Source organism: Salmo trutta, chromosome 19 (assembly GCF_901001165.1).
Source record: "Salmo trutta chromosome 19, fSalTru1.1, whole genome shotgun sequence".
Classification (NCBI taxonomy): Eukaryota; Metazoa; Chordata; class Actinopteri; order Salmoniformes; family Salmonidae; genus Salmo; species Salmo trutta.
Window position 1 is genome coordinate 34,822,279 of NC_042975.1, and position 17,530 is coordinate 34,839,808.

General features: G+C 41.6%; 2 protein-coding genes across 10 annotated transcripts in view; both read right to left on the minus strand.

Annotated features, from left to right (window-relative positions):
* Nucleotides 1–5,769, minus strand: part of LOC115154422 (misshapen-like kinase 1) — a 61,618-nt gene extending 55,849 nt beyond the window's left edge. For 3 of the 4 annotated variants that reach the window (XM_029700612.1, XM_029700613.1, XM_029700611.1), the window contains exon 1: nt 3,733–5,768. In XM_029700612.1, coding sequence (XP_029556472.1) covers nt 3,733–3,789 — 57 coding nt within the window. In that variant the 5' untranslated portion in view covers nt 3,790–5,768. Of the gene's footprint in view, nt 1–3,732 lie in introns of all 4 variants that reach the window. The other variant, XM_029700610.1, reaches the window with a different exon arrangement.
* Nucleotides 5,770–7,857: 2,088 nt separating this feature from the next.
* The window catches only part of LOC115154424 (phospholipase D2-like), a 31,063-nt gene continuing 21,390 nt past the window's right edge, over nt 7,858–17,530 (minus strand). For all 6 annotated transcript variants that reach the window (XM_029700617.1, XM_029700619.1, XM_029700616.1 and 3 more), the window contains 5 exons: nt 14,576–14,622; nt 12,840–12,974; nt 9,403–9,556; nt 8,643–8,760; nt 7,858–8,487 (listed from right to left, as the gene is read on the minus strand). In XM_029700617.1, the coding sequence (XP_029556477.1) occupies nt 8,263–8,487; nt 8,643–8,760; nt 9,403–9,556; nt 12,840–12,974; nt 14,576–14,622 (679 nt within the window). In that variant the 3' untranslated portion in view covers nt 7,858–8,262. The remainder of the gene's footprint in view (nt 8,488–8,642; nt 8,761–9,402; nt 9,557–12,839; nt 12,975–14,575; nt 14,623–17,530) is intronic.

Consider the following 17,530-nt stretch of genomic DNA (forward strand, 5'->3'; position numbering starts at 1 on the left):
AGTTCTATTTTTGTTTCATCAGACCAGAGGACATTTCTCCAAAAAGCACGATCTTTGTCCCCATGTGCAGTTGCAAACCGTAGTCTGGCTTTTTTTAAAGGCAGTTTTGGAGCAGTGGCTTCTTCCTTGCAGGGCGGCCTTTCAGGTTATGTCGATATAGGACTTGTTTTACTGTGGATAAAGATACTTTTGTATCTGTTTCCTCCACCATCTTCACAAGGTCCTTTGCTGTTGTTCAGAGACTGATTTGCACTTTTCGCACAAAAGTACGTTCATCTCTAGGAGACAGAATGCGTCTCCTTCCTGAGCGGTATGACGGCTGCGTCGTCCCATGGTGTTTATACTTGCGTACTATTGTTTGTACAGATGAACATGGTACCTTCAGGCGTTTGGAAATTGCTCCCAAGGATAAACCAGACTTGTGGAGGTCTACAATTTTTTTCCCTGAGGTCTTGGATGATTTCTTTAGATTTTCCCATGATGTCAAGAAAAGAGGCACTGAGTTTGAAGGTAGGCCTTGAAGTACATCCACAGGTATTGATGACAATTAGCCTATCAGAAGCTTCTAAAGCCATGACATCATTTTCTGGAATTTTCTAAGCTGTTTGAAGGCAGTCAACTTAGTGTATGTAAACTTCTGACCCACTAGAATTGTGATAGATTACAGACAGAGTGAATTATAAGTGAAATAAACTATTAATGGAAAAATGACTTGTGTCATGCACAAAGTAGATGCCCTAATCAACATGCCAAAACTATAGTTTGTTAACAAGAAATTTGTGGAGTGGTTGAAAAACAAATTTTAATGACTCCAACCTAAGTGTATGTAAACTTCTGACTTCAAGTGTGTTTGTGTGAGATTATATATATATATATATATATATATATACACACACACACACACACACACACACATACATATATATACATATATATATATATATATATATATATATATATATATATATATATATATATATATATATATATATATATACACACACACACATACACACACATATATATACATATACATATATACACACACACACACACCCCTGCTTTTTTTGGTCCTCCAATAATCGGTCGACCTCTAGTGGAGAGCAACCGCTATCCAACGAGGCAGAACGCTATTGTTATCAAATGAATTTTTTATTAGCGTTGCACCATTGTTCTTATGAAATATAACCATATACAATTTCAGTAGCACGTCTTAGACTGATTGACTGTGCCATCCCCACAGCCTCCACAATGGATCAGTCTACTTAGTGCGAATCAGACAGGTGTCTTGTACACCATGATATTATATAAAAAATGTTTTGCTACTGCTCGACTAAAGAAATCTTGGTCGACCAACAGCCTATTGACCAAACAATTGACCAGGACTAAATTGAGTCAGCCAAATCCTTTTTATCCTCGTCAAACTTGGTGCAAAATCACGCCCACGTGTAACCTAGCAACATTCAAAGCCACGCTGATTGGTCAGAGTTCTTAAGTTCCCTGTGAGGAAGTAAATGTGCCTGAGAGGAAGAAAGCGAAACGGGGAGTTGAGAGTTTGTTTGTGCCTGCCATACCACGAATTGTGGGAGACACGCAGTTTCCCGGCCTTGTTTGAAATGAGCTAAACGAAAAGCAAGCAACAAGTGACTCTGTAGATACAGTAGCTAACATTACATGATTGTCAGTAATTGTGAACCAATGGAGCTTGCTTTACCCATTCAGCTAGAGCTAGTTATGCAGCATCTCTTTTAGTTGCCAACTAGCCCAAATGTCAATAAGCTAAGTCTCTCAATAGTCCTTTCTTAAACACTTATATAACCACACTAAGCTAATGCTAGACAACACACACTACTAGACAGCTTCCATGTGAGAGAGACAGACTCGGTCTCGACCTTTAAGTCTTTATTTAAGACTCAACTCTTCAGTAGGTCCTATGATTGAGTGTAGTCTGGTCCAGAGGTGAGAAGATGAACGGAAAGGCACTGGAGCGACGAAGCGCCCTTGCTGTCTCTGCCTGGCCGGTTCCCCTCTCTCCACTGGGATTTTCTGCCTCTGACCCTATTACAGAAGCTGAGTCACTGGCTTACTAGTGCTCTTCCATGCCGTCCCTAGAAGGGGTGCGTCACTTGAGTGGGTGGAGTCACTGACATGATCTTCCTGTCCGGGTTGGCGCCCTATTGGGTTAATGCAATAAGGTGGGGGATATCTTAGTAGGCTTGTCTCAGGGTAATAAATTGGTGGTTTGCGGATAACCCTCTAGTGGTGTGGGGGCTGTGCTTTGGCAAAGTGGGTGGGGTTATATCCTGCTTGGTTGGCTCTGTCCGGGGGTATCGTCGGACGGGGCCACAGTGTCTCCCTACCCCTCCTGTCTCAGCCTCCAGTATCTATGCTGCAATAGTTTGTGTCGGAGGCTGGGGTCAGTCTTATGTCTGGTGTAATTCTCCTGTCTTATCCGGTGTCCTTAGTGAATTTAAGTATGCTCCCTCTAATTCTCTCTCTCCTTCCCCTCCCGGAGGACCTGAGCCCTAGGACCATGCCCCAGGACTACCTGGCCTGATGGCACCTTGCTGTCCCCAGTCCACCTGGACATGCTGCTGCTCCAGTTTAAACTGTTCTGCCTGCGGCTATGGAACCCTGACCTGTTCACCAGACATGCTACCTTGTCCCGAACTTTCTACCTTGTCCCGGACCTGCTGTTTTCTACTCTCTCTCTACCGCACCTGCTGTCTCAAACTCTGAATGCTCGGCTATGAAAAGCCAACTGACATTTACTCCTGAGGTGCTGACCTGTTGCACCCTCTACAACCACTGTGATTATTATTATTTGACCCTGCTGGCCATCTATGAACGTTTGAACATCTTGGCCATGTACTGTTATAATCTCCACCCGGCACAGCCAGAAGAGGACTGGCCACCCCTCAGAGCCTGGTTCCTCTCTAGGTTTCTTCCTAGGTTCCTGCATTCTAGGGAGTTTTTCCTAGTCACTGTGCTTCTACATCTGCATTGCTTGCTGTATTAGGCTGGGTTTCTGTATAGCACTTTGTGACATTGGCTGATGTAAAAAGGGCTTTATAAATACATTTGATTGATTGATAACACTTGTCTGCCGAGCATTCAAATAACAAAAATTAAATAAAAGTCTGCACAGCTTACCTACCTCCAAAAACAACGCAACTATCAACATGATGTTGATGCTATCCATCTGGTCAGTCAGACTGGCTTCAATCACTCACACAAAAACAATCTACATAGTTCACTGCAACTTCATATACAAATTCGGGAAAAGCAAGGCTGGCAATGTTTTGTTTTGGTGGTGATTCTCTCTAGTTCCTCCATCTCTCGCGCGCCTTTACTTCGTCACAGTGAACAACCGGACTCTGACCAATCAGCGCGGCGTTAAATGTTGCTAGGTTTCTCGTGGGCGTGGTTTTGCACCCCTGGCGTGGACAGTTTTGGACGACTGACTGAACCACTGACTCGCTGCGCGACAAACGTCATCAATTTAGGCGCTAGGCGTGTCTGTACAGCCTCTCCCTCAGCAAATACGAATACTGCTTGCTTGCTAATAAGATTATCGTCAGCCAAAGCTAAAACACATGTTTTACCCACAACTGGCCATTTAATCTAAATAGAACGTTAGCTAGATGGAAGCTCATCAAAACTGAAAACTAGTCGTTGCAAGTTTCCAAAAATGACAATCATCAATGAAGCTTTGGCACGCGCTGTACTTACCCTCAAAGCTGCGAGGTCGATGTCATCCAAGCTTCGTGTGGGGGCGTTTTCGGACATACTGGCAAAAGTAGTAAATTAGTAAAAAAAAGTAGCAGCCGGTAGAAAATCCAGGTGGCCCGATGTTTAATTTAGCTGTGTCCTGCACTGTCAGGTCCCACTCAGACAGATATGGGGGTACCTTATGAGACTTGACTTGCTAACATAAACAACCAGACGCAAAAACGGCAAGGCGAAATGCAGTTAGCTAGCAAGCTAGTCCCATTGCGTTAGAGACCCAATATTGTGCTGCACTCTATGCGTTCATTTTGGCAATATTAATACGTATATGTTGCATGACAATTCCAACGAGGTGGTCGTCTACATATACTTTGAACGTTTAACTACACGATACAACTATAATGTTTGTGAGATTAAACAAAAGTTAGAATAAGTAGCTAGCTAAGTTACCTGGCTAGGTAGCTAGCTGATGGCTAAATAATAACAGCGCAATAATACGAAGGTGGTCTGCAGCAGAGGTGTTAACGTTATCTAGCTAGCTACCCACGCACAAATCAGAAATGAGATTTATTTGGAATAAGCTTGCATTCTAGCTGGCCGTAATTCGCGTCCTGCAGAGACTTAATGTTCCACAAATGACGTAGCAAGCAAATGGCGCGGTCGGTATATCATATGTAGCCAGCTAGCTACGTCGAATGTCCGACATTCGATATCTGAACACAAACTTTCACTCCTTTCGCGTTGACACAGATCGCGCCTTGCACTGCCTGTACCGACGGTGAAAAAAAAGCAGTTTCTGTACGGATCCAATTGTACGAATTTGAGCTGGTTCGTACTTCTAAATATATACTTTAGTTAAGAGTATAGTTGATACCATCCAAGTAATTTCCCGACATACAGTCCATAAACTATTTCATCGCCATGTTTTGGTAACGTTAGCCCTGTTCGTCTGTGTGGTCGGCTATGACGTCCCTTTACAGCAAGTGTGCATCTATACACACACAACACCCTTTCCTCGCGACTCTTTTTTTCCTCTCTTCCCACTCCCTACTCCGAAGAGTGCTACGGTACTGCATCGGGGACAAATAACCTGAGAGATGATCAGTAAACATACATATTACTGCAGCTGCCTTGGCCTGTAGGCTAGCCCAGTGTTTATCTGGCTGACTGGGACAATCACACAAAAACCAGAGGCAAATGAACTAATACTGTTCACATTACAACTTATAAAAATGTTTATTAAATGTTAAAATAACTACATTCGTACAGATGACAATTTTGAAAAATAAAAGCCAATCGACTATAGCCTAGTTATTCTAATAATTAAGTGATAAGGCTGGGCTCGTAGACTAGACGTAACAAAGTAAACGAAAATCCGGGACACTCGTTTAATTAGTATATTTTTCTCAATTTAAATTTAACCTTTATTTAACTAGGCAAGTCAGTCAAGAACAAATTCTTATTTACAATGGACGGCCAAACCCGGACGACGCTGGGACCAATTGTGCGCCGCCCTATGGGCTATGTTATGTTTAGTATGGTTACATAAGACATGTAACTTAATAAAGCAAATATGAAAGGAGGGTGGATGGGTGAGTGCCACCTAGCTAACGTTAGCCACAACAAATTGGAATTGGTAACATATATGTTTGAACTTTTGTAACATATGAAATGGACATCCACAAATTAATGCATTCCATACCAAATATACTAATTTGAGCATCCCAGATTTTCGATTACTATGTTACGTCTACCCCTGAGTCCAGGTTGCAGGCATACATACATTTAATGCACATAAAAAATGTTAAAATAGTGAAAGTTAGACCTACATGGTTTAAAAATAAGTAGAAAATACTTCAGTCATATAAATGTTAAAGAGCTACAACTCCCCTTCTTTCAACATAAAGTAGTATGGTGAATATAATTAACAGAAACAGTAAGTGGGAATTCAGAAGTTAAATACAATTCCCTTTCAACTTACTGTGCCGGTGGGCAGGACAGGTGGTCATTATGAGAGGGGGGATTTGAGACAAAATATCTAAAGTATCGTATTATTAAACAGACTTTCCAAATGTGGGTCTGTTGTAGACCCACTTCCTCTTTGCTTACCTCATGTCAAAATAAAAAGTCCTGCACATGCTCCATATGTGGACAAAAAAATTAATAATTTGTGGTGGACTTTTCTTTTGACATGAGGTAAGCAGAGAAGAAGTGGTTCTACAACAGACCCACATTTGGAAAGTCTGTTTAATAATACGATACTTTAGATATTTTGTCTCAAATTCCCCCTGTAATAATTACCAACTGTCCTACACATATCCACAGTAAGTTGAAATGGAATTGTATTTAAATTCTGGCTTCCCACCAACTGTTTTTGTGCAATACAATTGAAAGCAACGCTAGTGTATGTAAACACACCCGAGTTGCTAAAAGCACCTGTAGTAGTGGTGGTGGTAGAAGCAGTATCACTAAATAAATGTTACTATTTCAGTTAGTCACCTTTTCCTTGATCAAAACTGTCAAAATTACTCATCCCATCCAAGATTAGAAACTGTGCTTTACAAAAACATTTTTTTCTTTGCTCCCCTTTTTCAAAATGTAGTGGAATGTTCTGGACCACTGACAGCAGGGTAAGTTAGTAACAATAATTCACTTGGTTGCCATGGTGACAGCAAAAAGACGCAACAATTAAAGCACACCAGGAGCACCCCTGAATATCTCTTTCTCATTCCCCTCTATTCGCCCCATATGGTCCTTTGTCTTCCTCTTTTGTCATTGCCTATCTTGCAAATCCAATGACCCTCCTACAGAATTTGCTAGGCCACCTCGTCTTCCATTTTTTCATATACCTCTGTCTGATTCAGTCTATCGCTCATCTGTCCTTTCCTCTTTCGGCCACAATCTAGTCAGCTCTTTATAACCGTCACCATAACAACCACAAATGTTCTGACAGATTTGCTGGCACTGCATGGAGAGTGGAAGCGAGAGGCAGAGAGAGAAAGAGGCAGAGGGAGAGAGAGGCTGAGAGAGAGAGGAGCTATCCACCCACAACCTTGCAACAATAAATGTACGCAATGTTCCTAAATCATCTGAGACTCTTGACTTCTGATCTCCATCCCTCCTCCTGCCTCTCATACAGTGGCATTCTGTTCCTGTTATGTTCTATATTGGCAGACTCGTACCTAAGACCTTTAAAAAAGGAAATACTCAGGTTCAGTATTATATTAACAAACAAATTTGGTCAGTTGAGTGTGGCAATGATCCAACATTATAAAAATGTACATGTGACATTAAAACAGTGGTAATCCTTCAAATAGCCATGTCTCAAAGTCACTTGGAGCACAGAAAAGGCTCATAATGCGTTAGTATACATCAGGGATCAACTAAATTCAGCCACGGGCCGTTTTTTTCTTGAGTGGATGGTTAGGGGGCCGGAACATAATTAAAAATAATTTGTAGACTGCAAATTGACCACAAGATGCCCAAACATATATAACATTAGACAAAAACAATCATTTTAAACCTTGCCAACATTTGTATACAATCACATACACTGAGTACAAAAAACATTAGGAGCACATTCCTAATATTGAGTTGCACCCCCCTTTGCACCTCAGAAAAGCCTCAATTCATCAGGGCATGGACTCTACAAGGTGTCGAAAGTGTTCCACAGGGATGCTGGCCCATGTTGACTCCAATGCTTCCCAGTTGTGTCAAGTTGGCTGGATGACCTTTGGCTGGTGGGCCATTCTTGATACACACAGGAAACTGTTGAACATCAAAAAACCAGCAGCGTTGCTGTTCTTGACACACTCAAACCGGTGCGCCTGGCCCCTATCGTACCTCGCTCAAAGGCAGTTGCCCATTCACCCTCTGAATGGTACACACAATCTATGTCTCAATTCTCTCAACGCTTAAAAATCCTCCTTTAACCTGTCTCCTCCCCTTCATCTACACTGATTGAAGTGGATTTAACAAGTGACATCAATAAGGGATTATAGCTTTCACCTGGTCAGTCTTCATGGAAAGAGCAGGTGTTCCTAATGTTTTATACACTGTGGATATCTGTCCATTATGCGTGGGAATACCTTGGAACAGATTTCCAAAATTAAAATCACTTGGAGCCGATTTGCTGGTGTTTTTAACAGTCTTTGCGTCCCAAAAAAATATATATTTTATTTATTTACTCAGAAAACATGGGGGTGCCAAATAAAATGACCTGTGGGCCACCAATTGGGGAACCCTGGGATATATTATCATCTGGTTTGTTTTGAAATGTTTCACCGTTTTAACAGAGTTAAAATCCACTCTGTATCAACAGCTATGTAAAAATCTTGCATCTAATTGCATTCTTCGTAGACACATCAGTTAGTGTTTTTTAGCTAGGTCAGTTTAGAATACATTTTGTTCCAATCTTTTTAATTAACAATGGAGTGGTATTTGGCAAAGGTGATAAAATCTATAAAGCTCTCCCCTGCTGTACTGGGATATTTCAGTGTTATCCTGGCTCTTGTGGCTGGTAGCCTGGTACTCTTATGTCCAGAGTCCTGTGGGAGCCATGCCCTCCTTGCTGCCCAGTGGGGGGAGCAGACTCTCCTCTGACAGGAAGTTGAGGGGGAAGTGGACAAGTAGCCCCCTGATGGCCGCCAGCTCCTCTTTAGCCTGTTGGGGGTCTGTGTCACACAGGCGCTCTATGCCTGAATGCTCCTTCAGCTCCCTCATGCTGTGGACAGAGTTGCAGGGGAGGCAGCGGAAGACCTGTTCCAGGTAAAGGGAAGGAAAGTAACAGTCAAGGGGAAAGGTGAGCAGCAGCGAGGACAGGGAGGGAGGTTAAAAGGGAAAGAGACTAATAACGATGCACATGAAAGAGAGATCCAAACATAGCATTTAGTCGTATTAATTTACATTTATACCTTGTCATAAATCTCAGCATTCAGTTTTGCCGCCGCGTTCCATCCCAACAAGAAAAACTGGTCGCTGATCGGGTCATCAATATCGATCTGGGGTTCAGAATCGGCTCCTAAAAGCACCCTGGGAAGCACATGCACAGAGTCAGTTACTGCCAAGCAGCTAAGCTAACTGCACATTCAAACTGTTGATGGAGTGACAGTTCGTAATGAGTGAAGGTTGGTGCACAAATTCATATTTAAAAAAAAAACAGAATTCCTTCATACAGAGAATGAAGACCACGCTTGTCATCTGAGATGGTTCCCTTGGAAACTAGAGGATATACTTGGTAGCTGCTGATTCGAGCCAAAACTAATAGCTCTGCTGGCATAATAGGCTTCAGGCAAGCTCTGTGAAGTGTATGCATATTCTGTCTAGGACTCCAAGGGACAGTTTTAGTGCATCACAAATGCCAACAATTACTAATCAATAGATCCATCCACTAGCAGTGGAGTCAGCGTTATTAGTATGTCAGTGTAGGGACCTTGGTTACCCCCTCCCTCACGAACATAAGAATGGCTGTGGGAGTTGTTCATCTCCTGAGAAGTGATTCACTTCTGCAGAGGGGATAACCCTTTCAAGTCCAAACACATCCAGGTTCACCCCAGCTATATAATTTATATACCTCTCAAACTCAGTGAACCTCTATCAGTGAACTAATTGAACGTAAAATCACAGAGTGCAGAAGTGTATGGACCCTACTGTCATATTTTCCATAGTCCTGACCTGAAACACTCTTTGCGCAGTGCCAAAGTGAGGGGTCCGGCCTGGTACTCCTCTCCCCCCATCATGGAGGGGACCCTCTCCTCATCCTCCACCAGCAAAGCCAGCTCACTGTCCCGGCTGCCCAGCATACTGCGGTCATTGATGTTGGCCGAGCCTGGATGGAGGGAGCACAGAGAGTGGAGGGAATAGAAACCGGATAGGAGAGGAGAGAGAGCAAAGAGGAGAGTGTAGTGACAGTACTTATATCAGTGATGATGGCCATAGATTCTGCAGCGACTTGCTTAGAATAAAGTATGTGAGTTGGTAGCAGCAAACTTTCTTAATACCAAGTTGGGGAAGATAGAAGGTTAACAAAAAAAACACTGTTTACAAAACCCTTTTCCTGTGTCTCAAGGACTCTTATCTAGCTGAGAGGAGCACCATAATTACCCTACCCAGTCCCAGTGTAATTATAATCATAGTATGGAACCATCCCACTTGGCACAAAGTGGTTGAATAAACTTTGTTTTAAATGTAATTTTTCAACGTATGGTGACATGAAATCTACTTGGAATATACATTAGATTTGAAAAAAGTAATCAAAGTAAACTGTTGTTTTGAGGTTGAAATTTCAACCACAGGATTATGTCATCATGGTAACCAATTTTCAACATAGACAAACCTTGTATAAAATATGTTTAGTTTGTACCTTTTAAACAACGTCAGATCTTCAACATTATATCCACTATCAGAACAAAACTATAGGCTGCGCAGCACCTCCTACTGGAAAGTTGATTATCTATAGCTATCCTTTTGGTCTCCCATCCAGGATTTTAACAAAGCCCATCCCCTTCTTAACTTTGATTTGTCACAGACTACTACCAATGTGCTATCGCGAGAATGATTATTGAGAGATCTCTTAATAACTAAATAGATTCACTGTTGTTATTAAATTCATTCCAAAGGGTAGGTTTATCAGAGCAAATGTTAAAGGATAGGACTATATCGAATCACACGTTATCTAAAGTGCATTTAAAGTTTGATTTTATCTAGTCCTATTCTTTAAAGAGATGCTCCGGTACTTTTGTATACTTTTTAGCCAGAAGTTCTGAAAGTAGCACTCACGAGCCAAAAGTGGTCTTTGGAAATTGTGTATTTCGTCACATATGTGCAGATATGTGCACCACATAATTGCGCTCTCTTTCTCTGCTGTGTGTGAGCATCTTGCTAGCGGTCACTCAAATGGCGGGGGGCCGAAGCTCATTGGCTGAAATTTCGAATGGCTAGGGGACTGGCTCACATGGGGGAAAATGATTCAGCACAGCTTCCAGAAACAATTGCTATAATCTGCACAGAATCTCAAACAGCACTGATGACTTCCACTATGTACTTTTAATGTAACTTCAACTGCAATCCAGGTCATTTGGTTGTGCTATTAGATGAAGCACAGTGATAATACAAAGTTATTGTATAAATACATGACACTGATTTCCAATTTTAACTTTGTTGTGCTTTTAAAATGGTTGAAAGTGCAGTGATAACACATTTATATGACAACTAAACCAAAAATCAGACATTGTTTTTCCATTGGAATTTGGTAGTGCTTTTAGATGGTTGAAAGCATAGTGACAAAGGGACATTGGGAATTAAACAAACTTCTGGTTGTCTTTTTGAGTGGGTTAATAAAAAGGTTGGAACTGCATTGATCAACAACTCCCCCTAATATCAACAAATGTCCACGTTGAAATGACGTGGTCGGGCCCAGTGCATAGACGGTACGAGTCTCAAGTTGGGGAAGCTAATTTTCACCATAGAAATGCACCTTTATAATAAAGTATTCCATGCATCAACACATTTGCAGACTTATGTAAAATGGCCTACTATTCCTAATGTCATGAGTAAATTGGATAGTCATCATTTAGCCTAATAATATAACTCAAACACTGTTTGCAAAAAGACTGTTCAATGCAGCGTGTGGTGGAATAGGCCTAGACTAGGGTATATTTCAGTAATAAGGACCGAGGAGGTGTAGTATATGGCCAATATACCATGGTTAAGGGCTGTTCTTAGGGACAACGCAAAACCGAGTGTCTGGGTACAGACCTTAGCCGTGGTATAATGGCCCTATAACGCCCAAGATGCCTTATTGCTATTATACAGTGGTTACCAACGTAATTAGAGCTGTAAAAAGAAAAAGGTTTTGTCACCCATGGTATACGGTCTGATATACCACGGCTGTCAGCCAATCAGCATTCAGGGCTCAAACCACCCAGTTTATAATAGATACATTTTTTTTGTGAAAAGAAAGGGTAAGAAATGTGGCCTTTTATAATCGAATTTCATGCAATTCTGCTATACTTTATATGACTGGAGACATTAGTATAATCTTTTAAAATACAATAACAATACTCTAACTGACAAATAGATCAATAAAAATGATTTTGTCTGAAACGTTCTAATAGGCAAACAAAAAGGGGAGACACAAATATTGTCCAAAAACAAAGTGCCACTAACCCAATGATAAAGACGGTGAATATGCGCACTCACCGGGGATATGGCCGATGCTACGCTGCTGCCAATAAGATAGGCTAATGTTCGCTCAATTAAGTTGCGAATTTGTATAACTAAAAGACAGATGAGTATTTTCATTGTCTTCTCTTTACAGGAATAGCCATTTGTTTTCCAAACTATGTTTTCCCGAGATTGTAATTTGAAATATTGCGATAAGCCAGGCTGGGCTTCTCGTTCACTGACATTTGCAACTCAACAATCATCTATTTGGTATTTGCCAAAAGCGCTGCCCATATTGCAGGCCCTTCTGACAGGCTATGCGATTTAAAACAATCCACAGCTTTTTATTTTTAAGAAGCTAATGATTCTCCGATCCTCCAAATCATCCTTTCTAGTGTAGTAGCCTTTTTTGAATGATTGTATTTATTTGAATAGGCTAATTAGGCTATATCATTTTGGCAATTTAATTGAATATACTTTAGGGGAAGCTTAGCAGTGGGATGCCAGATGAAGAGTTTCGGTGGGTGGTACCAAAAGGGAGGGACATTACACAGTGAGGAGTGCATGTGTATAAACATCCTACTACAAACCATAACATATTGTATAACGATATTATTAAAGACCGCATTAATCTTTAATGAGGGTGGTGCCTTTTAAGTTCCCCTCCCTCACCCTCCCCTTAAGTCCAGGATGGATGTATATATAGCAGCATGTTTTTTCATCTTGTGATAATTATGCAGAGGCAGTAATTAGCAGCCAGTGATTGATCCCAGCAATGAGTCACAGCCTGCATTGGAAATGGTACCCTAACCCCTATTTAGTACACTACTTTTGTCAAGCGCAAAATGACTGCATTATATAAGGAATAAGGTGCCATTCCAGACACAATTATGTCCCATCCCATCTCTGAATCTGTCTCAAGTTTGGCTGTGATGATGGTGACTCACCGATGATGTAGCGGCGGTCATCAGCTATGAGGGTCTTGCTGTGTACGTAGATGAGCTCTGTGACCAGGGACTGGGAGATCTGGCAGTGCTTGCGCAGGCCACACAGGGTGATGTACTTGCTCCACTGGTTCTCAACTGGGGGGAGGGGGACACACTGGTTGGTTGGCACACTGGCATAGAGCTGAAGCCAATGAAAAAACGTATGCTAAGGAAACGGGAGCACAATTTAAACATGAGAAGACAGATGGCATTATCGGAAGAGAGGATGAACTGATTAAGTATGAGGAGAATGGAGAACTATACTATAGTTATAGATAGTAAAGGCAGATGCACAAAAAGTATGTGGTCACCCCTTCAAAATGTGTAGATTCGGCTATTTCAGCCACACCCGTTGCTGACAGGTGTATAAAAATCAAGCACACAGCCATGCAATCTCCATAGACAAACATTGGCAGTAGAATGGCCCATACTGGAAAGCTCAGGTGACTTTCAAGGTGAACCGTCATAGGATGCCACCTTTCCAACAAGTCAGTTCGTCAAATTTCTGCTCTGCTAGAGCTGCCCCGGTCAACTGTAAGTGCTGTTATTGTGCAATGGAAATGTCTAGGAGCAACAACGGCTCAGCCGCGAAGTGGTAGGCCACACAAGCTCACAGAACGGAACTGCAGAGTGCTGAAGTGCGTAAAAATCGTCTGCATTCGATTACAACACGTACTACTGAGTTTCAAACTGCCTCTGGAAGCAACGTCAGCACAAAAACTGTTCGTCGGGAGCTTCATGAAATGTGTTTCCATGGCCAAGCCTAAGATCACCATGCACAATGCCAAGCGTCGGCTGGGGTGGTGTAAAACTCGCCGCCATTGGACTCTGGAGGAGTGGAAATGCGTTCTCTGGAGTGATGAATCACAATGCACCATCTGGCAGTCTGATGGATGAATCTGGATTTGGCGGATGCCAGGAGAACGCTACCTGCCCGAATGCATAGTGCCAACTGTAAATTTTTTTGTAGGAAGAATAATGAAAAATCTAGACCAGGGGTGGGCAATTCCAGTCCTCGGTGTCACAGTTTTGCTCCAGCTAACCAACCGGACTCCAATCACCTAATCATGATCTTCAGGTTAAAATGCAATTTGATTAATCAGCTGTGTTTGCTAGGGATGGAGAAAAAGTGTGACACCAATCAGGCCCCCAAGGACTGGAATTATCCACCCATGATCTAGACGATTCTGTGCTTCCAACTTTTTGGCAACAGTTTGGGGAAGACCCTTTCCTGTTTCAGCATGACAATGCTGTCCATATAGAAATGGTTTGTCGAGATCGGTGTGGAAGAACTTGACTGGCCTGCACAGACTTCAACCGCATTGAACACCTTTGGGATGAATTGGATGAACACCTTTGGGATGAATCGCCGACTGCGAGCTCAACATCAGTGCCTGACCTCACTAATGCTCTTGTAGCTGAATGGAGGCAAGTCCCGGCAGCAATTTTCCAACATCTAGTGGAAAGCCTTCCCAGAAGAGTGGAAGCTGTTATAGCAGCAAAGGGGGGACCAACTCCATATTAATGCCCATGATTTTGGAATGAGATGTTCAACGAGCAGGTGTCCACATACTTTTGTCCATGTAGTGTACCTAGTCTTCAGTTAGCGGGAGGATAAGCCAAACATAAGAGAAAAAGACCAGCAGAAATGTTATCAGAGATGACAGATATTAGATTGAATTGGAAAGAAAACTCACGTTCTCTCAGTCTCATCAGTATGGAGTACTCTCCACGGCACATGGTCCTGTGACAAATACATACTACTTATAGCAAATCAACAATCTTAGTTGTCTAAAAAACAAAATCACTACAAAATGTATGTTTTAACGTCATACAGTATGACATAAGTGATTGTGTCTTAGTGTCTATGCAGTAAAACAAAATTGGTTCTGTGAAAGTTCCCAGAACATTAGTTCGGTCTCTGCAATGTTCTCATAACACAAAACTGATGACTATAGAATGTGTATAAAACGTTTGCCTGATGTTGCAAGAACGTTCTTAGAACACATTTACAGTCTGGTGAAAACATTATGGGGACATCACAAAATATATTTTACCAAAACACAAAAACTTTCCAGCTGTGTGGCTGATTCTACAATGTTTCTTTTAGGGTACAAAAAAATATTCACCTGATGTTGCAAGAATGTTCCTAGCACACATTTCATCTGTTCTTTAAAGGTTCCCAGAATATTTATTTAGGTTCTGGGAACATTGTGGGAATATGACACGAGAAAGTGTTTTGGGAACCTAAAACTGTCCAGTTGTGCTGACATTCAGAAAATGTTTATATCAGTGCGCACAAAACCTTCCTTTGTTGTTGCAAGAATGTTGACAGAACAGCCGTTCTGGGTTCTTTAAACGGTTCCCAGAACATTTAATTAGGTTGTGGGAACAGTGTGGGTATATTACAAGAGATACATTCCTGAAACACAAAATATGCTCAGTTGTGATGACATTCATACAATGTTTAAATTGGGTTGCACAGGAAAATCCTAGAATGTTGTAAGAATGTTGAAAGAACACCTGGTCAAAGTTCTTTAGTTTCCCAGAACATTTAATTAAGTTATGGGAGTTGTCTGGGATGTTGCAAATATATTTTTTGGGGGGAGCCCCAAGAATATTTTTTGGCCCCCTATTTTTGGGGGGTGAGCCCCCTCCTGACTAATTGGAGTCAGGAGTCAACTAACCTGGAGTCCAATCAATGAGATGCTATTTAGAGCCGCCTTGCCCGATAAACTCACAAAATTTGAGTTTGCGTTTCACAAGAAGCATTGCCTGATGTGAACCATGCCTCGAACAAAAGAGATCTCAGAAGACCTAAGATTAAGAATTGTTGACTTGCATAAAGCTGGAAAGGGTTACAAAAGTATCTCTAAAAGCCTTGATGCACATTAGACAATTTATAGACAATTTGTCTTACCAGAGACAAAGTTTAGCACTGTTGCTACTCTCTCTAGGAGTGGCCATCCTGCAAAGATGACTACAAGAGCACAGCGCAGAATGCTCAATGAGGTTAAGAAGAATTCTAGAGTGTCAGCTAAAGACTTACAGAAATCTCTGGAACATGCTAACATCTCCGTTGACGAGTCTATGCTAACAAGAATGGTGTTCATGGGAGGACACCACGGAAGAAGCCACCGCTGTCCATAAAAAAACATTGCTGCACATCTGAAGTTTGCAAAAGTGCACCTGGATGTTCCACAGTGCTACTGGCAAAATATTCTGTGGACAGATGAAACTAAAGTTGAGTTGTTTGGAAGGAACACACAACACTATGTGTGGAAAAAAAAGGCACAGCACACAAACATCAAAACTTAATCCAAACTGTAAAGTATGGTGGAGGGAGCATCATGGTTTGGGGCTGCTTTGCTGCCTCAGGGCCTGGACAGCTTGCTATCGTTGACGGAAAAATGTATTCCCAAGTTTACCAAGACATTTTGCAGGAGAATGTAAGGCTCTCTGTCCGCCAATTGAAGCTCAACAAAAGTTGGGTGATGCAACAACACAAAACATATAAGTAAATCAACAACAGAATGGCTTCAACAGAAGAAAATACGCCTTCTGGAGTGGCCCATTCAGAGTCCTGACCTCAACCCGATTGAGATGTTGTGGCATGACCTCGAGAGCAGTTCACACCAGACATCCCAAGAATGCTGAACTGAAACAGTTTTGAAAAGAGGAATGCTCCAAAATTCCTTCTGACCGTTCTGCAGGTCTGATCCGCAACTACAGAAAACGTTTGGTTGAGGTTATTGCTGCCAAAGGAGGGTCGACCAGTTATTAAATCCAAGGGTTCACATACTTTTCCACTCTGCACTGTGAATGTTTACACAGTGTGTTCAATAAAGACATGAAAACATATAATTGTTTGTGTTATTAGTTTAAGCAGACTGTTTGTCTTTTGTTGTGACCTAGATGAAGATCAGATCAAATTTTATTACCAATTTATGTAGAACTCCAGGTATTTCCAAAGGGTTCACATACTTTTTTTTGCCACAGTATGTGTTGTGATAATTGTGTTGTTTGCTCTATAACCTGTTAATTCATGTCTTTCGACCGTGATCTAAAGGTCGAGACAATAAGAAGACACTGTAGCAGAATTCAACCACACCTTTAACACAAAACGGATAGCAACCTCTGTCCACAAAGCATATTGCATGTACAATAACAGACAGATGACCTACAGCATGGTCAAGCAAGTTAATGTTTTTGTCAATTTCAGACCACTAAACAACTATTGATTTAGAACCACAGAGAGCTACCGCAAGACGGTAAGAAAACAGGAGCTGCCGCCACTATTCCAGCACCATTTCAACATCATCAACTCACCTCTGCTTAGTCTAATACAATGACAACTAAATGATACCAAAAACAATTTAGTCCAATCAACGTAAGCTAAATATGATGTGGCTTGTCCATGGTTCTGATTTCTGTGTGCGTGTGAGTTTGTGCAAGTACAAAAACATGTTGACACCCTACTTGTAGAGAAACGCCAATGGATGATGGCTTCCACTCTTATGTTGAAGAAACAGTCTATCACTCTGTCATATAGTACACGCTTTTAGTTTTTGTTGTCCTAGGCTATCTGGTGAAGGGTTCTGACTTCTAAACTTGAAAATATGAAATATCCTTATTCATGTCACTGAGGGAGA